The 23729-nt window shown below is 43.0% G+C and overlaps 1 protein-coding gene across 1 annotated transcript; it reads right to left on the bottom strand.

The window, feature by feature from the left end:
- Positions 1–434: 434 nt before the first annotated feature.
- ssh1b (slingshot protein phosphatase 1b) lies at positions 435–23169 on the bottom strand. The gene is made up of 15 exons (XM_048258528.1): positions 22532–23169; positions 20661–20698; positions 17676–17782; positions 16317–16381; positions 15781–15902; positions 15357–15425; positions 14817–14882; positions 12487–12681; positions 11782–11875; positions 9652–9780; positions 9416–9462; positions 9073–9219; positions 8527–8727; positions 7388–8042; positions 435–4994 (listed from the first exon to the last, which is right to left on the bottom strand). The coding sequence occupies exons 1-15, from the start codon at positions 22610–22612 to the stop codon at positions 3702–3704; spliced, it is 3309 nt and encodes a 1102-aa protein (XP_048114485.1). The 5' UTR covers positions 22613–23169; the 3' UTR covers positions 435–3701.
- Positions 23170–23729: the final 560 nt, after the last annotated feature.

Below are 23729 nucleotides of genomic sequence, written 5' to 3'. Positions count from 1 at the left end.
TCTCTCAGGCAATGTCCCGTGTTAAGAGAGAATACTCACCCAGGCTTGGTGGATATTCCTGCCTTCGCCTCTAGCAGTTTCTGGACCACAGAGACTCCTGTGTGAGCTAAGCCTGTGCCTGATAAGCTCCCAGACTCTTCCTACCATCCCCGTGATGTGAATGACCACATTTCCCTAATTCAATAACTGTTGCCCGGTACGCGCATTTAGTTCACCCAACACACACAGAGACAAAAGACTCAGCAAAACCTATGCTGGACACAGAAGACAACCAGAGAGCAGGATCGCGTCCCTTCCTCATGTCATTTCCCACTTAGTAGCCTATTTAATCTCAGCACAATGGTGCTAATATTTTAGAGAAATTGCAGAGTTGAAATTAAATGGAATGGCTGTAGTCTACCGACAGTATCGTACAGACAAAGTTGGACAGCTGATGCATAAAGGATACTGTTTATTTCAGTCATACACAGTACAGTACAGAATGTCAACAAAATGTAAAAAAAAGAAACCCATTTTCAACGTAGTCAATGTACAGTGTGGTAATACAAAAAAGTCACAGCTTAAATAAAAAAGTTAATGTTAACAAAAAGTGAAGTCACTTAAAGCAAGCTTATTTTGCTTTTTGATTTCTTTCACGCTTGCATACCATTTAAGAAATTAAAAACAAAACAAAACAAAACAAAAAAAGGATTTTTTTTCTTTTCATTTAAGCTGCGATTGCCATATGTCAACACCAAAGTGTGTCACAAACCTGCAAGGTATTCCACAAAGCTGGTGTTCTGAGTTATTGAGCTATCTGTACAGAGGAAAGAAAACCCAAATGGCACTTTTCACCCCTTAGGTTTCCACGGTGGAAAATTAATCTGGGTAGCTCATGAAAGAAAGCTAACTTTGTGAAATACCTCCAACTTTTGGCATGAATGATTTGTCAGTCTCACCTCTTTCTCTCACTCTCTCTCTCTCTCTTTCTCAGCTAAGGTGCAGTTAACTTGGGTGTTGGATTGTCAGACAAGATGGGCCAATGACCCAACTGTCTGGAATTTGAATCTCCAAACAATCAAACAATGACATACACATGCTCTCCAAAATACCCCTTACCAAAAGAGGACTTTGGTCTAAACAATGTCAAAATATAAGCAACAGTCTATCCTGTGTGTGTGTGCGTGTGTGCATACACAAGTGTGGGGTGGGGAAGAGGGGTGTCGTAAATTATCTCAATCGTTGGCAGCCATGCTTAATGCTAGTTTGGGTGGGTTCACAAATCTTGTGACTTTTTTTCTTTTTTCCTTTTTTTCTTAAAGAGAGAGAGAACACTGTAAGCAGAAGGATGGTAAGAAGCAAGTGCATAACAAAAGAAGCAGAGACCGCTTTGGAGTGCACAAAGCTACCAACACAACGCAATGGCTTGATGGCCAGACATAAGGCACTTATGCATAAATGTGACATAAGCCGTAATGGAGATAGCGACAATCCTTCAGTACACTGACTGCAAACATGGAGCAGACCCAAGAGAGGCCACACATATGCTAAAGATTCAGAAGCTGATATACTCAAAAGCTGGCATGGCATGGCAAATGGGGTTGTGCATCATATAATCATCATACGACATCTTAGTTCTGTCACATGACAGTTGATAACTGTTCACATGGGTTAGGGTTTAAAGGTTGCACCAGAATTTTCTATTCAATGGCTAAGAGACATAATGCTTTACACAGTATAAACAGAAGTGAGTAGCCTGCATCCCTGTGAAATATCACTTGAATGTCAAATAGACACCCCACAACTGTTGATGGTTAATAATGCAATTATTGAGAGGATTGACTATAGTGAATATAAAGTTGTAGTTTTAAATTTCACAAAAGAGCAAATTCTCTATACCGTTCCGCAATGCAATTACTGAATTTGTGAAATTGTGATGCAATTTTGGATCATTTGCCATTTAAGAAATACTGCACAGTGGCATACTCACTTCTGTTGTTATTTACTGTATATTATTGGCAAAAATGTCCTGATCCTACCACTAAGTGTAGAGAATGGCTTGGTTTATGGCCTTGGGGGGAAACCCATCAATCAAAGCTTTTATTTTAGGCAACAACAGTTGACAAAATGATAATTGTGGAGTCATTTTCTGCTTTCTGATTTTGGCCTGTGATAATAAAAAAATGTAATCTGTCTACAGAAAATGACAGAAAAAATGGAAATAGTGAAGTAATGCTACTTAAAACACGCAAAAAATATAACCAGATCACAGTCAAAAAGATCTGATTTGAAGACAATAAGTGATTTGATTTCCTTCTCACAGGTATGTATGGTCCAGGCATGGCACACATGCACACACCCACACAATCTGAACACCTTTCAGTCTTTAGTTTTCCATGGCTTTCCCATTGCACCTAAGCATTCACAGTACCAGTGGCATCTCTCTCCGAAGCTTCTTTAAACAAACTATGAGCATACGACTAGGTACCATACGTAAACAGTGTTAAGTTGCATACAGGTGTTCTGATACATATATTAAATAATACAATCTGTTTATCTAATAAATAAACACAACAATAAATACAAAGCAGGAGAAAACAAAAATCTGGAGTAAAAAGGGTTACGATTAACTTAAGTCTGTGCTTTTGGAAACTTCTCAGAACTTAACTTGTTTTTTTTTTCTAGCCAAGACCAAATGTTGCACTGTCGGCATTTTTCACGACTAAGGTCAAAGCGCGAGAGTATATGGCGAGATGGACATTCATCTTAAAACAGACACGTTACATTTGTTCTCTAGCTCCAGTCCTTTGCCGCCACTAAGTTTCCTGGCCTGGGTAACTCACATGCCTTGTTCCTCTTGTTCTTTTTAAATGTGCAGCTTTTGCACAACACAGGCAGTATTTTTGTGCCGTAAACGGCCGCAGGTAAATTACATTAAGGGTCTCTGTGGGATGTGAGGAGACACTGTTGGAAGCCCCGGGCTTGTTGTGCGGTCTGACGCTTGAACTGAAGGAGGAAGTACAGCCGGGGGATTACATAATGCTCCGCACTTCCTCCCATGACCGCTCGACCACATGGTTAAGAAGTGCTGTGGGCCAATGCCGTTTGACTGTGACGCACACACCAAACGGTACCACAGATCTAAGAAAAGAGGAGAATTAGAAAAGACAAAACATACACGGAGCTAAGTGCTCCTCTGGGGAGGTGGGGGCGGGGTTGGGTACTGGTGAAACAGTGATCAAATTAAGTGTCAATCAATCTTTTTTTCCTCAGCTCCTCAGCACCCGACAACATGAGCATCAGGAGTCGCTGAAAGCTCAGAGAAAGTCAGTTTTCCATGGCGTCCACTACAGCCACACTCAGCCCTGTAGTGTGAAGTGTAAAGGTAATTGAAGGCTGACAAGCTGGATTGTCTTGATGTGTGTGGGACTGAGGACTGGAAGCAGGTGACCGGATTTTGTATTTTGGAAGGTTCATAATATGGGGGCACCAATATGACCAAAGGTCATCGTTAAATACCAGTGTATAACAGTACTGTCAGAATCCAGAAGTCAGGGGGGGTCCAGTCTGCTCAATTAAAGAAGACTGAAGCCCATCGAGGTTATCTTGATCTAGTTCGTGATTGTTTCGTTGAACGTTTTCAAACAGTAACTGGGACCTGCTGTTTTGAAAATGAGAGGAAAGAAAGAGAGAGAGAGAGAGAGAGAGAGAGAGAGAAAGAGTCAGCTTTGAGGTACCCCAGACTGGGACTTGGCCAGAATGGGGCGGAGAGCAGGGTAATGGGGCGTCTGCTCCCCGCCGCTGAAGTCGGACAGCTGGGAGGAGGGGGGTGATGAGAGGTCCTGGGTGGAGAGGATGAGGTCTCCCAGCTTGGCTAGGGAGTTGGAACGTTTGAGGGGGGAGGGAATGGTAAGCCCCGCAAGCCGCATGCGCGCCTCGATCTCCTGTGCCCGCTGCCTCACCAGCCCCGGCTGACCTCCCCGCACGCTGGCGAGGCTGGAAAGGCTGTCGCTGCTGGAGCTGCGGGTCAGGGAGCACCCGAGTGGAGAGGAGGGCAGGAGCGCTCCGCCTGGTGAAAGAACCGGAGTCTCCAAAGCTTGGGCACTGACAACGCCGATGCTGCCACTGCCGGCGTCCACTTCCATCTCCTCCACAGGCCCAGGGGGCGCTGTCTGCTCCCCAGTCCTAACGACGTCCATCAGCTCGGGCTGGGTTTCTCGGGGGAGGGCATCCTCTAGAGGCAGGCTGGAGAGTTGCTCCAGACGCTGCCGCACCAGGCCAGTGGTCAGCGCCGCATGTCCCGACGAGTCCTTCTCGTGCAGCTCTGCCGCTGGCGTCAACGCGAGGGCATCCTGGTGCAGCTCTGCGACTGGCCTCATAGACAGGGCCTCCTGGTGCAGCTCCACGACTGGCCTCTCTCCACTGTCCAGACTCAGCTGGAGCAGCGTCAGCTCACTGATGGCCCCTGTGTTAGCCGCCGCTCCTCCTTGCCGTCCTCTTCGCTTCTCTTCCGCCTCCTCTTCTTCCTCTTCCTCCTGCAGCTCCTCCAGGTCCTCCGCCTCCAGGGGGCGCTGCAGGTCCCGCTGGAGCTCCTCGCAGCTCATGGGCGAAACCAGCTGCTGACGGTACGCTTCCAGGCTCGCCATCGGGAGAGGGGCCATTCCGGGGAGAGCGCGACTGGCACAACGAGGGCATCGGCCGCAGCGACACAAGTGGTTGCAGGGGGGCTGGGCGGGAGGGGGACGGGAGCTGGCCGTTGGTATCTGAAGCATGTGGGCAGAGGAGGAGGAGGAGGGTGAGGGGCGCGTGGTTGAAGGGGCGAAGGGGTTGGCCGCCGCTGCCCGCGGGGGCTCGATGGATATGGTGGGAAGCGCGGAGTGGCGTGGGGGATTAAGGCGGTGGGTGCGCCCCCCGGCCAAGCGCTCGCATCGCCGATTCGACGGCAGGCGCAGACAGTCCCGGCACGACTGGTAAGAGGGCTTCACCTTGTAAGGGTTTCTGATGCTAGCACTGTCCTAAACAGAGGAAGACACACGGAGACAAATGTATGGTCAGGGTTGTGTTTGTTCCAGTGCAAAAGACAAGGAAATGACATACCACACACTGAAACAATATCAATCATATCTATCATATCTAACAAATCCCAAAAAAATCCCAGCATGACTGATATTTAAAAAATAAGTAGACTATAAATAAAATATTTTGCAAGTGTGCATTTTGTTCCAATATCTGTAAGTAGGATCATGTTGTAGCTTTCAAATAAATATTTCCTATTGCAATTCTATGCATACTCTTGCATATTGATGGCTTGCATGCATGTTCAGAAAGAGCAAATATGAACTGCTCACAGAATAACCAGAGAAAAATGTCAACAGAAAAACCTTCCCCTTAACTGGAATGTTAAGAAAAACAATAAACTAGCATTTCTTGCATTCTTTGAATCAAAAATAATAAACCTTTCACCATTGAGCACTTCAGTACTTGTTAAATTCCTGAGCTTCTTGCAGCCTCTCAGCTTTTGACATTTCTAATGTTGCCCTGGCCTCTCCACTTATGCCCCTATGTGTTGAAAAGGTAGCCTTGATGCCCCTATGTGTTGAAAAGGTAGCCTTGATGCCCCTATGTGTTGAAAAGGTAGCCTTGATGGCCTTTTTGGCTGTTTGGGCTGTTACATGTTAATGTAACCTCTTGGGGTGGTACCGTAAAGAATGAGTTTCTATGTCAAAATTAGGGATGGGCATTCGATTAAATTTTCTTAGTCAATCGTTGGGAGAATTAACGATCGACTATCGATTAATCATTAATATTTCTAGGCCTATATTAAAATTCATTATTTATTTAACTTTTTATACATTTAAAAATGCAATGAAAATACAAAAATACAGCTTGTTTTTCCTCGATGAGATCTTTATCACAAGAAAAATAACTTGTGGCAGTTAAACTGGACGTTTGGTTAGGCTAAATTTGAAGATATTAAGCGCTGCGGTGCTCTAAAGCAGCGGAATGCCGCCGAGCCGGCGTTCAGATTAAACAGAGACCCTCGTTTGTTCCAAATTAATAAATTATAAAAAAAGAATCATGTTAAAAAATAACTTAACCAAAAACATAATAATGCTTAGATCTGACAGGTTTTGTCAAAATGTCACTCAAAACTATGGAGTCGAGAAAGAGGGTGAGAGATTAGCCTATAACAATTAATTAGGCTATTTAACAAAGCCTCATAAAAAAAATAACTGCCGTAAATCCTCAAATTATGGCCGGGGTCTTTTATTTACTTAAGCTGCGCAAAGCATAGGGCTTTATTTGGGGCAGACGTGGGCTATATTGAGCAGGCCTTTATTTCTACATGCGTTTTATTGTGAGACGTATTTCGTTTGGAGCGCATACCGCTATGAAAAGCAGAAGATTTTCCGTTTGGTTTGGGATTTAATTTACTTTTGGGCAGTTTGATTATATTCCTCAATGTTGGGAATGATGAGCACTGAAATCTGGGAGGTATTTGATGGCTCACTATTACATTTCATGTAGTTGAAAGAGTCGAGATTTTCACTCGCTGTTTATTGCAAGACAAGGCAGCCGCTTTCATTCATTCAAAACGTGCGCTGTGCTGTGTTGGAAACCTTATTGCGTAGCCTAAATTGAGTTTGAATTGCATGATTTACTTTATTAAATTCATAGGCTGTAATGCCTCCAGTTGCGGCAACAATTGTGTTTAAATGTAGTAGTAGCCTAGGCCTATTGCTTCAGCCTGCAAGCTCAGAAGGGGACGGCAAGCGACTGAGCTTGAGAGCGACGTGTTGGAGACTAACCAACCAACCAACCAACCAACAATATAAAATATTAAGAGGTCTTATTTCATTGAGTTGAATCGAAACAATGTCTTCTATTGCTCGTGCACTGATAGTGATAGGCAATTTTTAGGCTACATCGCAGTGTTTGCAGTGAACTAACGTTATCGTTTTTTAAACGATAAAATATTCCCACGCCACACTTCACCGTGAACTCTTCATAAATCAAAACGGAAACTTGTAGGTAACTGAGTAGCCTATAGCATCAAATATTGTCCGCGGGTGTTGCAATGTTTAATTGCTGCCACACAGTGATTCATTTAATTGCTTCAAGACACACTATGTAACGCAACCTGCATTAGTTTAATCGACAACAAATTAACGTGATCGACGAAATTCTTAATGATCAACTATCGATCGTTGATTAATTACCGGTATGCCCATCCCTAGTCAAAATTATGCATTTTTTCTAATTGGCCTGTTCTGCACTAGTACTGTTGATATGGCATGGAATGGCAAAAAGCCCATAGACTTCTGATGGGTTGTTCAAGGTGACATGCAAGACAGTCAAACATCATTAAATAGTAATTGGCTGAAATCAATCTGGAGGACCCACTCACGTCAAAGGTAGGTGGGCAGCTGCGCTTGTTGGCGAGGCGGTTACTGTTATTGGCATTCTCGTTGTTGAAGCGGTTCAGGTTGGACAGCGAGGTCCCCGACGCAGAACGAGACACAGCGCCGCCATCCTCGCCTGCTGCGCCACTGGCGAGCGCCGCCATCTCGGCCTCCTCCTTTTGCGCCTCCTCCTCGTCCTCCTCCTCCACCGTGCTGAACTCCAGCCGCAGACGCATGTCCTCCAGTGGCTCCAGCCGGCCACAGGTCTGCGCCGCCGTCCCCTCGCCAAGCGGCGGGCCCAGCGTGGGCGTGGGGAAGCCGTCGTCGTCGAGCAGCGCGTCTCGCTCCACGTCCTCGATCTCGATGAAGACGCGATCGAGGCCCAGCAGGGGCGGGCCCCGCACCGGCGTCGAGGGCTCGCTGTCCAGAGCCGTGTCCGAGAGCCGGCGGAAGTAGTAGTTGTAGTTCAGCTGGTCCAGCGGCGCCATCTCCACCGCTCCTCCTCCTCCGCCACCGCCACAGCAGTGGGGAGACGCGGACGCAGCGCCTCCCTCCCGCAGCCACTCCTCCCCCTCCCCGGGCTCCCCCTCCGGGCCGCCACCCTCAGGCATCTCATCACCCCCTCCCTCAGGATGCCACAGCTTATTGTGCCTTTGTTTGCTGAAGAGCAAAAAAACAGGAGGAAAAGGAATGTACAGTGGTCACTTGCTGTTGTACACACTCATCATCGATCAGTTTTGTTACATGCTTTTGTTACATCGGTTACAATGATTAACCATGCCAAACTTTCAACATGTGATGTTGCATAAAATCAATGAATCCAAGGCTGTTGTGAAAACATTAAAAGATAAAATCATTTAATTCTGCAGAACACTGGTCGAAAGCCAAAAACTCACTTTAAACTCACTAAAACTTTAGAGTGATTATTTGTGCAGTAATTATTTGAGGTACTCAAATTTTAATACTTAGATACTGGGCCTCTGACATTGAGGCACTGGAACTCTGATGCTAAGGTACTGAAACTCCGATACTGAGGTACTAGTTCTCGGACGCTAAGGTGCTGGAACTCTGACGCTGAGGTAATGGAACCCTGACGCTAAGGTCCAGGAACCCTGCCGCTTAGGTACTGGACGTCTGCCCTCACCTGGCATCCAGGATGCCCTCGTACTCTGCCAGTTGTCTCATGAAGCCAGAGTTGGGGCAGGCGATGCTCCTCTTCTGTTTGACAAAGTTTAACGCCTTCTCAAGGGACCAGCCGTACTCCTTCATGGCGTAGGCAATCACCGTCGAAGCTGATCGACTCACACCCATTTTACAGTGTACCAGACACTTCGACTGATTTTTCCTGCAAACAACATGCACACACACGCACGCACACGCATACACCCACACACACACTTCAGCTCTAAAATCCATTTTTCCTTTAAAAATATTCAGTAAAAGCACACCATGCCAACAGCCATATACTTAATTTAAAAACATTCTATGCTTGCAATATCATGAGCCACAACAATGAGCATAAATGTTCATCAATGGTGTGTGAACAGCATTAGCAGATTTTATACCACCTCTGAAATATCATTGATACTCTCATTGATACATTTTACACTGCAACAGGCCTTACATGCAAGGTTCTGATTCTGTGTGTATACTATTATATAGAGTATAATCTGAAAGCCTGTGAACTTACTTGGCTCTGACAATGAAGTTGTAGGTGTCGTTCCAATGAGCCAGCAGATCAGTTGCCTCCTCGTCGTAAACTCGTACATTATGATATGCAAATGTGCCGGGAAAGAAGTTGTCAATCTCCCTGGTGACATTAAGGATGTATCCAACCCTAAATCCAAAACAAGGAAAAATGCATTGGATGCAATTCAGAAAAAAATGAATTAACAAAATAAAATCACAATATCATGTCACTTATGAAAAGTCTGTATTGTTATTCTTTCAGAATGAGAATCCATTTGGAATGTGTCTGTTTAAGTGCAAGTTTTAATGTGGACTCCAGAGTGACTTCAGGATTTGTAACATACCCCAACTCTCGCAGCTCTTCCAAATTAGAGGCATTCCATTCAGAGCCCTAGAGGAGAGGTTATCACCACAGATGAGTACTGATAAAAACTAAATATGTGTCCTAATAGATCAGAAAAGAACAGTACCCCCCCAGGGATGGATTACTGCACAGGCCTAGGCTTAACATGTTATCATGTAAGACAGTGAGACAACAGGCTTAACATGTTATCATGTAAGACCATGTGAGACATCTCACCAAGTAGAGATGGTCAAATATAAGTGTGGCTTTGTCCATCTGGCCCAGGATGAGTAACATCTCGTTGTCAATGAACTCCTTGTACTCCGTGAGGTTACAGCTCATATGCTGTTCTAACTCGTTGCGAATCTGAAGGGAGAATGAGAGAAATTTTGCCTTACCATGTTTTTACAAGGCCTGAAAGGGCTTTTTAAAGTAGGTGCATTGTGGCACATATGCTTCATAAACAAAGATATTTTATAAACAATCACAATGATATGACAAACCTTCATCACAATGTCCATTTCATAGAGACATATGACAATTTGGCTTATTTACAATATATACCAAATACTTCATCATAGCATATACAGTACTTCAAGATGATCTTAGTTATTATGACCGCCGCGCAGCGAAGCGGCGGTCATATAGGTTTAGTCAGATTTTTTTTTCTTCTTTTTTTTTTCTTTTTCGCATGTCCAAATTTCCATCAAGGATTCCCGGGATACTGAAAGACCGGGGTAGACGAAACTTGGTGGGCATGTAACCCCACATGGATAGCATGGAACCATCGTTTTTCGTTTTGATTTGTAGCCCCCCCGCTGGACTGCACCCCCCGAAATGAGGGTAGGGCAGACACAGTTTTCTGTGAATATCTCGAGAACCGTAAGGTTTAGGAGGACCATTTTTTTTTGTATGTTGATCTCAAGGGGCCATGTCAACCCATTCCATAACCACTCACTTCATGTATAGCGCCACCTAGTTAAACACAAAAAAGTAAAAATGAGGTGTTGTAATCGCAGGTATCTGTGACCTAACATAGTCAAAACTGCACGAAATTGGAAGTGTAGGATCATTATGACACCCTTTAAATGCACGCCAAGTTTCATGGAATTCCGTTCATGGGGGGCCACACAATAAATTAATTTATGTTACTATACACCAACTGGCCTGTAGGTGGCCGGAGACAGTTTTCTGTGAATATCTCGAGAACCGTAGTGCCTAGGAGGTCCACCTTTTTTTGTATGTTGGTCTTAAGGGGCATGTCAACCCATCCCATTACCACTTATTTCATGTATAAGCCACCTAGTTAAAAAATTAAAAAGCAAAAATGAGGTGTTTTCATCACAATATCTCTGGCTGATATGGTCAAAACTGCACGAAATTGAAAGTGTAGGATCATTATGACACCCTCCGAATGCATGCCAAGTTTTGTGAACTTTCGTTCATGGGGGGCTTACAATAAAATAATTTATGTGTACATTTAGTGACCGATACCAACAAGGATTCCCGGACACTGAAAGACCGGGTACCGAAACTTGGTGGGCATGTAACCCCACATGGATAGCATGGAACTATCGTTTTTCGTTTTGATCTGTAGCCCCCCCGCTGTACTGGACCCCCCGAAAGGAGGGTAGGGCAGACACAGTTTTCTGTGAATATCTCGAGAACCGTAGGGCCATAGGATGCCTATGTTTCCCTCCAGGGGTCACATTAACCCATTCCATGTGCACACATGTGCATAAACAGACACACACACACATACATTCACAGTAATCATACGTATGACACATACTCACACAGTAGACATATGTACGCATGCATGCACATGCACAAACACACATACGCAGGTAAACACAAAGCACACACACACACACACACACACACACACACACACACACACACACACACACACATAAACATAAACATGTACACGCACACATGCACACAATTCAAGAATTTCTCAGAATTATGAACAGGCAAGATGGGGGGTGGGGTTGTATAAAATGAATTTTACATGTGAAATCTATGAACTAATCATGTTTTGGTACTTGTTGTCTAGCAGATACCAGTGAGAATTGAGTGTGGATAATGCAATTTAGTGAGACAGTTAGAATCATATAGGCCTTTCAGTGTGATTTATTTTTGTGGAAAAAATGTGCTGGACTGGGCGGCGGTCATATTTTGTACCGCTCGGCGGTACATCTAGTTTTTGTAGGGATAACAGAAATGTGTATTCTCATCAGTACAGCAATTTAGATCAGATCTGGCATGATTTTATAGCATTTTGTAGATCTGACACAATCACTTATCTTTTTTTAAATCTGGCATGATTTGATAGTATTTTGTAGATCTGACACAATCACTTACCTCCTTTGAGGTGACATTCTCCAGATCCTGGAACATCATGACAGTGCGTAATTTGGACTTGATAAGACACTCGGTTCGCTCTCTCTCCGTCGGCCTTGCCAACATACACACACACACACATACACACACACACAAGCGCATGCGGTCATAACAAGGCCAGCATATCTCGAGTGTATTTCTATTTTTACTATGCTTGAGGGTTTATCATTGTGCATGTAGGCCACAGAGGGGACATTTAGTCAAGTTTACAGAGACTTATTGAAAAGAGTATATTCAAAACTATCCATGGTGTTGTGTAACATTCAAGAAAAAAATTCAAGGCCTGATAAATGCTACAAAATATTAGACCTCAAGCCCCCTTTTAGAATTGTAGGCAAAAACATGAAAGGGTGACATAATTTAATAGAGGATAAGACTCACTCTACGGGTTCTAATTTAAATACTGTAGTGGGCAAAGTGCAAAGTCCAATGTCTAACAAAAGCTTATCTAATAACAAAGCAAAATCTATTTGCTAATTCAATACAATGAGCAAGATCCGAAGCACAAACATTAGTGGATTAACCTAGCTCAATGCTTCCACATGCTACATGACAGTTTTAGTTCGGGCACACGACACTTTACTCATTGGATGACTTGGATGACAGGACACTTTACCCCTCCTTTAAATGAGGGGTCTAGGAGTGAGTGCGATGACGACTGGCTACCTGTCAGTGAACATGGTGGGCGAGTCAGGCCGAGTGGTCTCCAGGTCGCTCATGGCATTCCATTCGTTGATGCAGCTCTGCTCTGAGGAGATGCAGCTCTCGTAGTAGCCTGTCCAGGTGAGCGCCATCCCGCCAGGGAAGTAGTTGTACCTGCGTGACACCTCGCAGGCTTTGTGTAAGACCTGCAGGGCGGACCTGGACACAACCACACACACACACACACACACACACACACACACACACACACACACACACACACACACACACACAAACTTTAAAGTGAGGCCTTTGTGGTTTACTGTTCTTCACAACAACACTAATTTATATTTAGTCTACTCCCTTCTAATATGACTGCACTATTACTGAAGGAAATGTCCCAAAGTTATCTTTTTGAGTTAATCTCTTCTGTGGAATGAAATGGCAGCCCCAATATAAAACAGCTGATTCAGCTAATTTGGCTCCTAAGGAGTGAGTGAGCATCAGGGCCCGGTGAGTTAGATTGGGTCTACATATCAACACAGTGGAGAGACAGTGAAGCAGAGGGATTTGACCACTCTTAAGACATTGCAAACACACATTAACGCCTTCTGCAGAAGATGCACATTCATTTATCATTATTCATAAGAAATATTCCAGTACATATGAATGTAAATTAGAATTAAATTCAAATATTTAATATAACAAAACTTAGTTTTAATAAATTTACATTTTATTTCTGTTTTTATTTCTTCTGTAATAAACACTGCTTTTCTCAGTTTTTCTCAGTCGCTTTGGTGCTTTTCTCACATCACTATTAACATTTGCACAGCAGTTCTCAAAACAAATAGTACAAACTGCAAAACCTAGTGGATAACCTGCAAAAGCATGTCACTTGCTCAAAATGGATAGTCCATTCCTCAAAAGCAAGTATTTATGTCAATGAAACTGCCAGTGTCATCAAAATGAGAAGTCTTGACACCATCGTTAATGAACAAGATAGTCAAATGGTTTTGTCATGTTTTCATTACGACAGTTTATGCTCTCAGTGTTTTCCCATGCAAAAAAAGGTCAGAACTCAGTGACACTACCTGAAAATGCTCAAGACAGCACTATACAGTACAGAAAACTACAGTAAAGTTACAAATTGCTGTAGTTAGGGGAGTAAGTGAGTACAAGACACTGAATATGTACGTTTCACAGTTTTACTGTATATGCTCTTTGCAATTCTACAGCATTGTGACAGAATTTGATTACTAGTTAACTAGATAACTAGGCTCAAGCAATGAAATGAAGACTATTAGTTTTATTGGGAACGACTATTCAGCATCCATATGTATAGTTCATTTTGACTGACATGACATAAGCAAATGATAATGTTATAAAACAGCAGAGAATTGTATGAAAGCAACTGATACTGGGCAGCCGTGGCCTACTGGATAGCGCTTCGGACTTCGGACTAACCGGAGGGTTGCCGGTTCGAACCCCGACCAGTAGGAACGGCTGAAGTGCCCTTGAGCAAGGCACCTAACCCCTCACTACTCCCCGAGCGCCGCTGTTGTTGCAGGCAGCTCACTGTGCCGGGATTAGTGTGTGCTTCACCTCACTGTGTGTTCACTGTGTGCTGATTCCGTGCTAATTCACGGATTGGGATAAAAGCAGAGACCAAATTTCCCTCACGGGATCAAAAGACTATATATACTTATACTTATACCTACTTATACTGATACATGTCCAAAAGCATTTGCAATTTGTTCAGAGGAAGGAGAAATTGCTACTATGATGTACACAAATGACTAAATGTTGTGGAGGTTGAACTAATAGTTATGAGAATTTTCACTCTGATCTGAGAAAAGCACCAAAGTGACTAAGAAAAACTGTAATAGAATGTAATATCATCACAGACAGTGTTTTGCTTGTAAGATATAAAATACAAAAGAATCATTGGTTTCCCACCAAGGAAATTCATTTGCTGAAACAACTGCTTGAAAATTCCATCAGCAGTCCTATACTGCCACAAGAAAGAAACCAAATATGGCCACACCCGCTCCAACAGCTTATCTTACAGCAAACACCCCCTTCCCCCTCCCCTCGCTGGTGACAATGGACAGATCTGACTTCCTTCCTGCCACGGCATGTCTGCCTAGCAACCAGCAGAGGGTGCATTATCACAAATTTCTACTGTCTCCGCTCTGGCAAACCAATCAAGTCCTGCAGTGAAATCATTCGGCCTTTTTGCCTCCCCTGATTGGCCGAGGTGTTTGATATTTAAAGATTTCGGTTATTTCTGGGTCATTTCAAAATAGAACAAAGTGTACGGAAAAACAAGAGTCTGGGAAAAGTGCTCTGCTCACCACATGGCCTGGACAGACACCGGTTTGAAGACATGCAAACGTCCAGCTGTGTTCACGCTGAAGCCTCTGTGGGTGAGAAGAAATAAAACCGCAGGACATCCATGCTGGATCATGAATTATCAGATAAACGTGTCTAGTGCACTGATGAACAAAACATGAACACAGTAACACAATTCTGTCCTTAAAATGTTTTGCAGTATTAGTAGATTCATATAGTATATTTTATAAAGATAATGATTTCTATTCTATAACATATAGATTATGATTTCTATTTTTATTAGTACATGAATTATCTCTTCGACAATGTATAAAGCAAAAAAGGACAAAAATCAACTGTTTCCCTTTAAAATGCCTTTTAGTGCAACATATTTGCAACATACCACCTACAGCAGGTAATTTGATGTATTTCCGCTCAGTGATAAAAGTAGAATGATCTGGCATGCATACATGTCCAGTCATAAAATCAAAATATTACATTCCAAACCAAATTCATATAACAGATTAAACCACATTAAACAAATAACAAGATAGGGCACTCACCCATCACCATCCAAGTGTATACTGGTGTCACTCCACAAAGGCAAAACCATCCCAATGGAACAACTTTTGCTGTACAAATCCAAACATTAACAAATGAATGAATATCGATGCAGTAAAGATGATGGTTCTACCAAAGAACGTGAATCACCTAGCAGAAGCGGGCCTATGACCAACCAAGCAGTCAGAGCTTGAGACTTAGTTTAGAGAATAACTCTGAAATACCTTTTATACACCAATAATACCCTATCAATCAGTAATAAGTCTCGCGTCTCTCTTTTCAATTACAGACCTTTTGGTCTTAAAAAGAATTTGGGGTAACCCAAGTTTCTCCTCATGTCCACATCCCACATCATCAAAAAGGAAGTTTGAGTAATTTTGAAAGTGTCTTTAGAACAGAATTCTAGTTGAGTGACTTCTTCCTCACCTGTCCTTGTTTGTGAAATCCATGCCTAAAAGAATGTTTTCTTCCGTATCTTGCCTCCCATTTGTGTAAACAACGACCATGTATCGCACACGATCAGACCAGACACTTTCCAACCTGACAGCCTGAGAGAAAGACAGGCAGACAGATGGACAGACAGACAGACACAGAGAGAGAGAGAGAGAGAGCGAGAGAGAGAGAGAAAGAAGGAAAGAACGAAAAAGATTACTCAAGAGAATTCTCACAAGTAATTAGAGAACCACTGTCCATTTCAGCACCACAGGGTTCTCAGTAGAGTAGAATAACGAGGCTCATCATAGCAAAATCCAGCATTTCAATTCCAAATAAAAATAAAAAATAGAATTTGAAGCTATATATACAATGACCACAGTAAATCTGAGACATCTGCAAATTGTTGATAGATATTAATTAATCTGTAAGGGGGGACACTAGGTACATACAAGTCTGCAATTGAAACAAAATATTTTAAAAGGCATCTGTTTGGTGGGATGTAATTAACAGTATAGAAGAATATTTACCAGCTTAATGCGATCCTCAGAGCGAAGGGTGTTGATCATTACCTGCAGGTGTTGTGGTAAGTCACCTGCAAGAAACACACTATGAGTACACACTGACATACTGTACATTCACAATCAAATGCATTCATTTAGCAGATGCTTCTATCCGCAACATCTTAAAGTACAATTACAAGATAGATTATTTTCAACATGTGTGTAGCATGGGATTTGAACTGATGTCCTTAGGTGCAGTCATCACCGGACTGTAATATTTGTGGAATACCCTCAGCTCTCGAAATGAGTTCTGGGTCCAACGTGCCAAAGGTCTGTGCACATAAAGCTCCCTTGCTACATTAAGTTAATTAAACAACTTATTAAGAATTGATTGGCCTGGGAGAGCAATGATTTGCAATAATTGATTTGGTCATTCCACATTCCAAAATTGCATTCTACACTATAAAACCTATTAATCTTCATCTGTCTGCTCATTTGACATATTTTTACTGGGCAACCAATGAGTAGTGTGGTGAGCATAATGGGATATATCTGGCAGGGCGATATGTTCTGGGTGATATGTGGTGTGATTACGTGCTGGGTAAGAATTGTTGGAGATTCAACTTGCCATTATTTGTCAGTATATAATTAAGTTTGAACATACAAGAATAGTATGCATATCTCTTACAACCTAGTATTCAGGGCATGACTGAACTTTGAACTGAACTAACTAACCTAACCCTCCTATCTTTAAGTTTATTTTGCCATTTTGCCAGCCTCCTTTTGTTTATGACCAAAAGGAGGCTGGACAGTGTGTTCAATCCAATTCATTACATAATGTGGTAATGCGGAGATCATACATAGTGCCTTTGTCTCTTTTTTTGTTGTTGTTCAGACTGGTCATTCTTGTCAATGACGTTCTCTATGTTTCGATTCACAGGGGAAATCAAAACTCTTCAGATCGAGTATTTGACTGATAAAAGTGTACACTTAGTGATGTAAACTCTAAAAATGCCTTGGATTTTAGGACAAGAATCAAAATCAGAGAAAAGAACCAAAATCGGCATTGGAAATCGGGGGACTCAAACAATACACTGTTGTTGTGGTAATGGCGCATGCTCTGAAGATTCGTGTTCTTTGAGCTACATCTGACTTCAATGCTATTCTTCAGTATGGCTATCAAAGCTGCATGTTAATACTTATATTATGTTATGTGGAATAACATTGCTGCATTCATTCTGCACTATATTGCAAAAAACTATCAAAAGACTATATACTGCTATTGAACAACGAACGTTTCACCAAACAGCAGTAAGTAGATATTTTACCATGTAGAAAGCTTCAGGTGACTTGGGTGACCCACAGACGCAGGCTGAGTTGACGTACCTGCGTGTTTGTGGTGCGTAGGGGTCCTGGGTGCCTGTGTGTTGCTGTTGCCGCCCTGCTGGAGAAACAGCGCTGCCCCTTTGACCATGAAGAAGCTCTCACTGAGGCTGAAATGCAATGGACAGCGAGAACAGAAAAGATGATTACGCCATTTGGGCAGCCACGCCCCCCCCCCACAAACACACATACACACCACCACCCCCAAAGCAGGGACAAGGACAAATGACCCTCATTTGTAAAAATGCACATGAGGACAGAATGGGGGTGAAATGGTCTGTATCGCCAGCCCTCATGTCTAATTTGCTTCGCTAATTAGAAGAGCTGCATCCTCAACTGATATGTTTGTCATTGACACCACAGTATTTGTACCCATTTGAGAACACGCCAGATGCATCAAAGGGGAAGATCCACTTTATTTCAAATGAGATTCCAGTACCAACCGACCAGGCAAGATCTTTCACTAGTTATAAAGTATCCGGCAAGTGTCTTCATAAAAACAAACAAACAGAAAAAAACAACCTTATAAGACACAAAGGCTGATGAAAAGCTGTAGAAAGCTGTAACAGATCATTATATTCCATTTCTTTGGGTACAATTTTGGCAGATAACAAGTTAACTCTGGGTAAACCTCTTTAAATGAATGACAGGGCCTTAGGAACACGAGGCATTGTGTCTTTTTTATGCCTGGCAGCCATGACGGAAATGACTGGGAAGCGTTTACAACCCTGAGGAAATAACCGCTGTCCTGTGATCTGCAAAAAAGGTCAAAGTGGACGGATACCGAGGCCCCCGCAGCACAAAGATGGCCCTTCCTACAAGAGTACCAGCTCTGAAGGCTGAACGCCTCACAAGAACACTGAACAGAGACCGGCTTTGTTTCCTGAACTGATGACCGGCTGAAACCTCTGACACACACCAGCAAAAAGAGCATGACAAAGTGCCTTGTGTTGGCATGCAACATGGAGCGTTTTACAATCTCTTTATATTTCTAATAACGATAAGGACATAAAGATGACATTTCCCATATGCATTCTAAGAAAAGATGATTGGTAAATAATGATGCACTTCAATTGGTTGACTCTGGGAAACTTTTTGGAAATTCTTGGAATGTCGTGTCTAATGCACGTTACGTAACAACCTCTGAGAAATGCTGACAGGACATCTGTTTAGCATATGGACATGGGCTCAAACAGAAATGCCTCAGCCATAATGATTGAATGCACAACACATATACAATGCACTATTGAGAACTGTCCAAGAGTCAAAAGTTTGCATTCCATCTATCTTCTCAATCTACTTCCTAGAGCAGGTTTGTAACTGCATTTACCATAATATGACTGAAGTGTTAAACATAGCAAATCACATTTAAAATCTTTGATAACACTGAAACGACTCCCGATTAAAAGATTATGAGTATGATATCTGAGATACAATGAAAAAACATATATATATTGAGTACAAACACAACATCTGCATAAGTGATTGGCTTTGGACTTGGAACTTACGTTTGGTCAACACAAACCAAACACCATCACAACCCCCAACAGCATTGTATATTAAAGAGCCTTACAGTCTGCAGATCTCCGTCTGAGAGTGGCCGAAATAGGGCAGCACCTTCAGCATGGCTTCGTTCGGAGACTCCACCACAAGATGCATCCTGCAATTCTTATCTCGACCCTCTCCTCACACTCACTCAAGATCACAGAAGTCTCACTTTGTTTGTCTGAGTGTCTGTCTGTCTGTTTGTCCGTCTGTCTGTCTGTCTGTCTGTCTATCTATCTATCTATACGCCGATGATGAAGATGGTTGATTCTGGATGTTCGCTCAGCTGTTGTTGCTCCTGCTGTTCTGTGCTGCGCTGCTCCCCAGCCCACACGCAGTGTCAGTATTATCTCTGCCTGGCATCTAAGTCACAGACTGAGCAGCGACGCTGCGCACTCAATGCAACAACCGTTAGCCGCCAGCCCAGATCCACACACACACACACACACACACACACACTGACAACTGACTGCTGTGCGTGTATGTATGTGTGTGTATGTGTGTGTTTGTGCATGCATGTGTGTGTGTATGTGTTTTTGTGTGGGTATACTGTGTGTGTGTGTGTGTGTGTGTGTTGGGTCAGGCCCATTTTGAATGTGAGATGCTAGTACGAGCGAGTCAGATCCATGCAAGACCTCCTGCCACGCTGCGTGCAAGAGAGAGAGAGAGAGAGAGAACACTGGAGTGGAAGGGCCATATCTCCGCACCACGTCCTGACACAGCAAACAGCAGCAGCAGCACCTGCCAGGCGGCCCGTTCTGATGATACTTCAAAACCAATGATCGCACAGTGTTTCATGAGAAATGAGCTAATGCACAGGATAATGTCATTTAGATCATACTGGGCATTCAGTGTACCCTGTTACAGTTCACAATAACACTTTCAAAGTGGAAGAACTAGTGCTGATTTGTCCACTTAGGCACTGTATGATCACTAAAATAAAATCGTTGCTTTTCGTTTTTGTCTTTTTCAAAATCCTGAAAAATTTAGGATGACAGAGGCATTGTCTATAGACATAAGAAGAAGTCATAATCAGCGCTTTGCTAAATATATTCCTGATCCTGATAATAGATTCTTAGTGAAGAAAAGGCTGAATTTGTAGACCTACAGAGAAGCATGGCAGTGTGAGGCTTCCCAGAAATATTCACATGTGCTTTCAATCGCCACCAGCCATCTTCTGACCCACACTACTAAACATAATTATTTTTAATAAAGGCTAAAGGAGATAGACAGATAGATGAATAGATAGATAGATAGATAGATAGATCGATAGATAGATACTTTATTGATCCCCAAGGGGAAATTCAAGGAAAACCCCTGCTACATACACATCATATCAATCAGCAAGCCACAACAACAGCAACAGATGTTTAGTGGTAACTCAGACGTAACGTCATAAGGTGGAGAGCAGCCCAATGATGAAAAGACAAGCCTTCCACTCACCTTTGATTGGCCTTTCGGTCATCGTCGCTCCCCAAATCCTGCAGGAAGAGGCAACACAAGACGGAACAGTCAGGACAATGATGTTCTGTTCTAGATTCCAAGGGCAACAGTCAAATGAGTAATCTAATATTACGCTTACTAATGGATCCTACCATCACTCCAACCAACACCATCACTAACTTACTTGATATCGTCACATAACTGCTTATGAATATGAATCAAAGTTTCACACTAGCTGACTCACACTGAGTTGTACATCACAGTGTTATGAGACTACATATGATCTTTGAGGTGATCTATAGCCTATTGAAACCTATTGATTTTCTTATTGCAACAGGTAGCCTATCATAAAGCTGAGTAGGACATTCTGTAACAGTAGTCACAAGGTGCACTAACATAAAGACATGCCACTTAGGCATGGCAAGGCAATTGTTTTCAGAGAACTGCTGACAAAGTGATTACTTTTGAGAAATTATTTTTAATTAGTCTGTTTCTAGTATTTCTTCTTGCTGCAGTAAAGCTGTGCGTAAAAGATCTTTCGGAGGTTACGGCGGCCCGAATTCTTGCCAAAGTCATAGAAGGAATATGAGCTCGACTTTTGGCTAACAGCGAGGTCCCTGTAAGTATGACATCATTGCTGCAGCGAAGTCCCCCGGGTCTGATAACATGGCAGTATGCACAGTGAGCAGCCAGCAACTATTGCACTGACGTGCCTGTTTGTGACCGTTTGTATGTGTGTGAGTGCTGCGTCATGGCATATGATGTAAAGCTACCATTAGCCTACATGGTCAACATGGGCTCCATCATAAAGTAAACTATCGTTCAACTGCCATTTCTACTTAAGCGTCACGTTTATGATTTGCGAAATTAATTTATCAGATTAACCTACCTAACAGATTAAGACCCAAATACCCAATTACAACCCATGACTTTCTATCCTAAGGTAATGCCATATCGCTGTTTATTCAAATTAAATAAGATGTTGCCCACTGTATTGAAAACATCACAAGCAACGTTCTGGTGGCGCACCCTGTTGAACGTCTGTCAATATTGCATGTGTGGCCACCCTGGATCATAATAAATAATGTAAGGTAGTGATAACTGAATATAAATCTGAGGCTATATCTGTGCCATTAAAGCAGAAACAGACACACGTTTTGGCTCAAATAACACACTGCCGTCAGATGTGCTAAATACAAGCTATAGTCTCAATCATTGATCACGGGTGAAATGAAAACAGCACCGAGCCTACAGTTTAGACTACTTCTAAAGCTGTGTAGAACTGTAATTATGATATGACTATCACTTTGTATTGTTGACATGGAAAAGAGATTTGGATTTGGATAATCCCAGCTAGTTCATGCAAAACGTAGGCTGTTGATAGAAATGTAACGTCCCAAAACGGAACTCTAAGCCATCACTCTTGCGTTATTAGGCTACATTGTATATTCAATGTATCATAACGCCATAGGTGATAACATATGCAACATTAATATCGCTTCATCAGGATACGTTACAACTTCGCCAGAAATGCATTGTTCAAGCTAGCTGGCATTGTACGATTTAATCCCTGAAATCAGATGCAGCTCTAAATGCCGACAGCAGCTAGCACTAGCCCTCTAAAAGTGCTTGTCACGGTTTTTTGTTAAAGCAGGTGCCGTCATATCAATGCACTCGAGCTGATGTATTTTAGTTATTTTGACAGCAATGGAAAACAGCACATCGCTGGGTTAAACAATCTCTATCCATCAACTCTGCATCAATGTCAGGGCCTGCCGTTAGATACCCGGTCCCTACACGCATCCACGGCGTTTCCTCCCCGGCTCTGCCTCTGTTACCGAGTCCCTGCACGGCTTTCCGCCTCCGCTTACCTCCCCCGCGGTGCTGGCGCCGGTGCTGGCAGTGGATGCTGCACTCGGGGTGGGGGAGCGCTGCAGCGTTACCAGGGCCATGGTTGAAGTGACCTGGGGACGCGAGTCCTCGGCCAAAGGAAACCTATGTGCCCTCTGTCAAGTGAATGTCCAGTCCGTCCAGAGGAAATGATCAAGACAGCATTAAATATTTTTAGCGCCCGATTTCACCATCCCGGTAACGATAAACCCATCATCGGCTTTGGCACTTCGTGTCGTTGTTTTTCTTAAATCCCCGTGGGCATTCGCTTGATGACGCCAAAACAGTAATATCCATTATACTCGGTTTGAGTCGTAGCCTACACGTTTGCACTGTTGCGGCTGGGCTGAAGTAAACAGCTCGTATCGTCCATCACGAACCACAGAGACTAGACTGCAGCAGCGTGTGGATGTTGGATACTGGTGTGATGCCAGTGCCATGATACATTACGTCAGTCACTTAGCAAGCTATCAGAGGCGAGTGGCCAAGCCAACGCGAGTGTGAAGGTGACTTTAGCCAGAGCCTTCCTATCTGTCTCACCCGCTATCGATAGGCTGGTGTTGGTTTTTAAGCCACCTGCAACTTCTTAAATGTCAAGCCGCGGCATCGACATAACCTTTCTGCTCAAAGAGCTATGCGCTGCGCGTCATGTGTGGAGCGGTGGGGTAAACGCTGTCCATGGGCAAAAGAGCCAGAGATGATGATCGTTGTTATACTAAAACGACGAGTTAAGAATACATGAGAATACATATTTAAACCCAATTAATATAAATGATGTGTTGTTTACCAATCAAAATTGGTCACAATGTGCTGGAATGGAAAAGCAAATTGAATCCATCCATTAGCTCATACAAGCAGAAAGCATATCTCTGATCTTCGAATAGGGTGCCTGTTGGTTGTCCATGGTTTGCTTGAAAGCTTTGAATACTTAAGCTTTTAGTTGTGCACGGAGCTAAAAGCATAAAATGGAGTAAAAGGCCTACATGCAGTTTATAATGTGTCAGTCAAGAATTAAACAAATCCAAAATGGTTTTCTGTTGCATTATACCTTTATTGATTTTTGATCAGACGCTCTTCAAAGTGATTACAGTACAGTGATTTGAAGCATATGTTTAATTAGAATGTATTCTTCATGGGGACTAAGCACATGCTGTAAACAGCAGCAACAAGAACTCTACT

The sequence above is a fragment of the Alosa alosa genome, chromosome 12 (assembly GCF_017589495.1).
Source record: "Alosa alosa isolate M-15738 ecotype Scorff River chromosome 12, AALO_Geno_1.1, whole genome shotgun sequence".
NCBI classification, from domain to species: Eukaryota; Metazoa; Chordata; class Actinopteri; order Clupeiformes; family Clupeidae; genus Alosa; species Alosa alosa.
Note: the sequence above shows the minus strand (reverse complement) of the source record. Positions and strands in the feature narration are given on the sequence as shown.

Excerpts from the sequence above, each read along its gene's own strand:
- ssh1b (XM_048258528.1), bottom strand. The coding sequence starts at position 22,612 with ATGGCCCTGGTAACGCTGCAGCGCTCCCCCACCCCGAGTGCAGCATCC. Across the intron at positions 9,220-9,415 it reads GAAGAGCTGCGAGAGTTGGG|GGTTGGATACATCCTTAATG; the intron begins GTATGTTACAAA and ends TTTTGGATTTAG. Across the intron at positions 8,043-8,526 it reads GAGGGCATCCTGGATGCCAG|CAAACAAAGGCACAATAAGC; the intron begins GTGAGGGCAGAC and ends TTTGCTCTTCAG.